Here is a 3,403-nt window from a genome sequence, read left to right on the forward strand (position 1 = left end):
CAGGATAGAAAACAGTTGATTCCATCCCCAAATGAGCCTCTCTCCTTGGAGAAGAGAGAGATCCACATGAGCCACCACCAAACATGGGACAAGAGCCTTGCAGACTCCAGGGAGGTCGTGGCATTAGCCTGAGGCTCAGCCCTGTCACCCTCTCAGCTCTGGTGTAGCTCTGAGTGTTCTGACTTAGGAAAACAAGCATTAAAATCAAATCGGTGCTATCACAGCATAAGGAAATTCATCTGAGGACTCTGCAAACCCCACTTCTCTGGTCCTAGGCAGTGGCAACTTATTGGAGTATGGGAATAGCAAGCGTTGCCTCTCCAAACCAGGCCTTGGGTAGCATAAAGTCAGGTGCTGAAAGCAACTGGAGCTAATCCCCAGCTCAGCCCAACTCTGCCTAAAATCATCCTGAGATAATTCATGCTAATGCCAGAGACTTGGGGACTCTTAAGCATCTTGGGATGCTTAAAGGTCTCTCTTCCCTGCTAAGACTCTTTGGACAGATCCCTAATCATGTAATATCCCTTTAGCTTTCACCCTTGTCCAAGGAAAGACTCCTTTAAAAAGTGTAATACCTTCTTAACTCCTCGGTCCTTCCCTTTCTGGGAAACCTGAGTGCTCACAGGTCATTAACCGGTAATGAAAAGCAGGAGAAGGGAGACAGGGGGACAAAGAAACAAATAAAAGAGCCCTAGTTGGGAAGTTGCTTGTTTGCAACAGATCGTAAAATGTGTGAACTGCCTCTCATCTTCAGCTCAGTGCTTAATGCAGCACAGTGTGTTGTGACAAGCACTGCCCAGCCTGGAGTGGCAGAGCTGCAGTGAAGTGGCCAAAGCCTGCAATTAGGTCTTTGACTAATAAATCATCTCAAAGTTGCAGCAGTGAAAACGTCTCAAATGCTTATCTTAAAGACACCTCTGGAGAAGCAGAGACAACCACTGTATGTGTGCAGATTATGGTGTTTGTGTTGTGGTGGCAGCACTGTCGTGACTCATACAGGGTCCCTGGGAGGGAGGTCACACGTCCTGCACTGCAGAGGGGGAGGAGGAGACGGACAGAGGCAAAGAGACTAATCAAAGGACATGTGGTGAGTCAGTGGCTGGAGGAAGGTTTGACACAACCTAAAGTCAGGTTGGATGGAGCTTGGAGAAACTTGGGCTAGTGGGAGGTGTCCCTGCCCATGGCAGGGGGTTGGAACTAGGTGAGCTTTCAGGTCCCTTCAACCCAAACCAGTCTGGGATTCCATGATCCTTCTTTTGACCCTTTACATGCAGGCACAGGTCAGACTGTTTATATTGGGTTTATGTGTCCCATCACCAACCCCTCCCCCCCAAAATAATCTTAACTCTCAGTGTTTACATGAACACCTGTCCCTTTGGAAACCCTTTTTGTGGCACTGTGAGGATATGGGCAGGTTAAGCTGATAACAATCCCTATGGGTCATGCCTAAGGTGCCCTGGCACTGCCAAATGTTGGAATCCAGGGGCAGAAGCAGCTACTCTGTAGTGACACAAGGCAGGCTAAAGAGCAACAGGGCTACTATTTTCAAGCTACCAACCAGACTCCCTGGACTGTAGTTGGAATCATAGACTCATTAAGGCTGGAAAACACCTCCAAGATCATCAAGTCCAACCTTTGACTGAATCCCACCACAACCACTAAACCATATCACAAAGTCTACACATCTTTTGAACACCTCCAAGGATGGTGACTCTACCACTGCCCTGGGCAGTCTGTTCCAATGCTTAATCACTCTTTCAGAGAAAAGATTTTGCCTAATATCCAACCTGAACCTCCCCTGGCACAACTCCAGGCCATTTCCCCTTGTCACCTGAGAGAAGAGACCAATTCCCACCTCACCACAACCTCCTTTCAAGTTATAAAGAGCAATAAGGTCTCCCTGGATCCTTCTTTTCTCCAGACTAAAGCATCCCACTACCCCCAATAACACAGAAGGAGCTGTGAGACAGCCCCAGATCCCAGTGGGACAGGGATGTGAGCACTCCTGGTCCCCCCTGGCCCCTACAGCTCTCCCAAACTCCCAGGTCCTGCTCACCGAAGTGTTCTGGCACTGCACGCTGGAGCTGTTGAACCTCAAGGCAGGCACCCTCTGCTCGTTGCCCTGGATGTTCAAGATGCACTCGTAGCCTCTCTGGCCTGACTGTGGCTGGGGCAGGTTCTTGGCCTTAAGTGTGATTGGCTTAATCACCTCCACAGGCACCAGGAGCTTCTCCGCCTGCAGCAGCTGGGGACAATCCTGGGGAGAGAGCAGACAGCACACCAGGTCAGCACATGGGTTTTCCAGCCCCAGGTGGAGTTGTTTGATGCTCCTCAACCTTCTCAGTTCACCTGATTACAAATCCTTTGCAGCTGCCTGGCCCTTTGGTCTGCCACAGAGCTATTCAAGGAGCATTGCAGGGAAGGCTCAGATAAACAAGTGAGGAAGGAAGGTACAGACCTTCCTTTCCTATCTCCCTGGCTCACACTGCAGATTTTCAGCCTTCAGGACCCAAGGAAGCACCTCTGGTGCTTTTTAATACCTGCTCTGTTAACCAGGTAGTGGGAAAACAATTGTGTTCCCTCCATGAGCTTAGCCCATTTGCAAATCCATGTGAGAAGTGAATAAAGCAAAAATCTGAGCATAATTCCTTGTTCTCCCAACAGCTAAGGCACCATTGGACAAAAGGCACAGCTCCAGCATGATGTGTTGTCACCTGCAGAGTCAGGGATGCTGAAAAGAGAGTTCTTTTGGCTTAGAGGAGGACAGAGGGTTTATTACAGATAGATCCAGCTGCCATGAGACAACTGCTGCACAGTGTGTGGAGATCCCTTGGAAAGGCAGAGGTTTGGGCACCCAGACTTGCCTTGCAGGAGGATGTAGTCAAAGTCTCATTAACTTGCACAGCTTCAGTTTAAGGGGCTGTGAGTTCTTCACAGCACAGCCAGACAACTGCAAGATGTCACCCTCAGGGATTCCAGGGAGCTAGCAGCTCTTCAGGAAATTCCTGCAGCATTTGCCTGGCTAATCCAAGGCTGCTTGATGTAAAATGGGATCCCTTAAATAAACCACTGCAATAGGCTACAAAACATAAGCACAGACCACACTGTCTTGATCAGTTGTGTGATCTGACTGTCCTCAACTCCTGGATGCCAAGGTAAAGTCTGGCCCCCCTCTTTCTTCCCTGCCCTGGATCTGGCACACTGTCTGCTCCCTATAGAGCACCACAGGATCATGATAGTGCAGCAACCCTGTCCAGTCCAAAGAGCAACATCATTTCAGCCTGTCCTGCCCCACGTTAAAGTCAGGTCCAAATAGTTGAAGCAGAGACAAGGAACTTACATCAAGAGGTACAAAACTTAATCTATAGGTGTGAACCAGAGGAAAATAACTGATCCAGGGCAG

The 3,403-nt window shown here is 49.2% G+C and overlaps 1 protein-coding gene across 1 annotated transcript in view; it reads right to left on the reverse strand.

Moving 5' to 3' along the window:
• LOC103798967 (plexin-A4-like) overlaps positions 1-3,403 on the reverse strand; it is a gene marked incomplete at both ends in the record, with an annotated part of 147,928 nt that overhangs the window by 27,938 nt on the left and 116,587 nt on the right. Inside the window, one exon of the mRNA XM_009071257.1 lies at positions 2,057-2,257. Within this exon, the coding sequence (XP_009069505.1) occupies positions 2,057-2,257 (201 nt within the window). The remainder of the gene's footprint in view (positions 1-2,056; positions 2,258-3,403) is intronic.

This window comes from Acanthisitta chloris, unplaced genomic scaffold (assembly GCF_000695815.1).
Source record: "Acanthisitta chloris isolate BGI_N310 unplaced genomic scaffold, ASM69581v1 scaffold1753, whole genome shotgun sequence".
NCBI classification, from domain to species: domain Eukaryota; kingdom Metazoa; phylum Chordata; class Aves; order Passeriformes; family Acanthisittidae; genus Acanthisitta; species Acanthisitta chloris.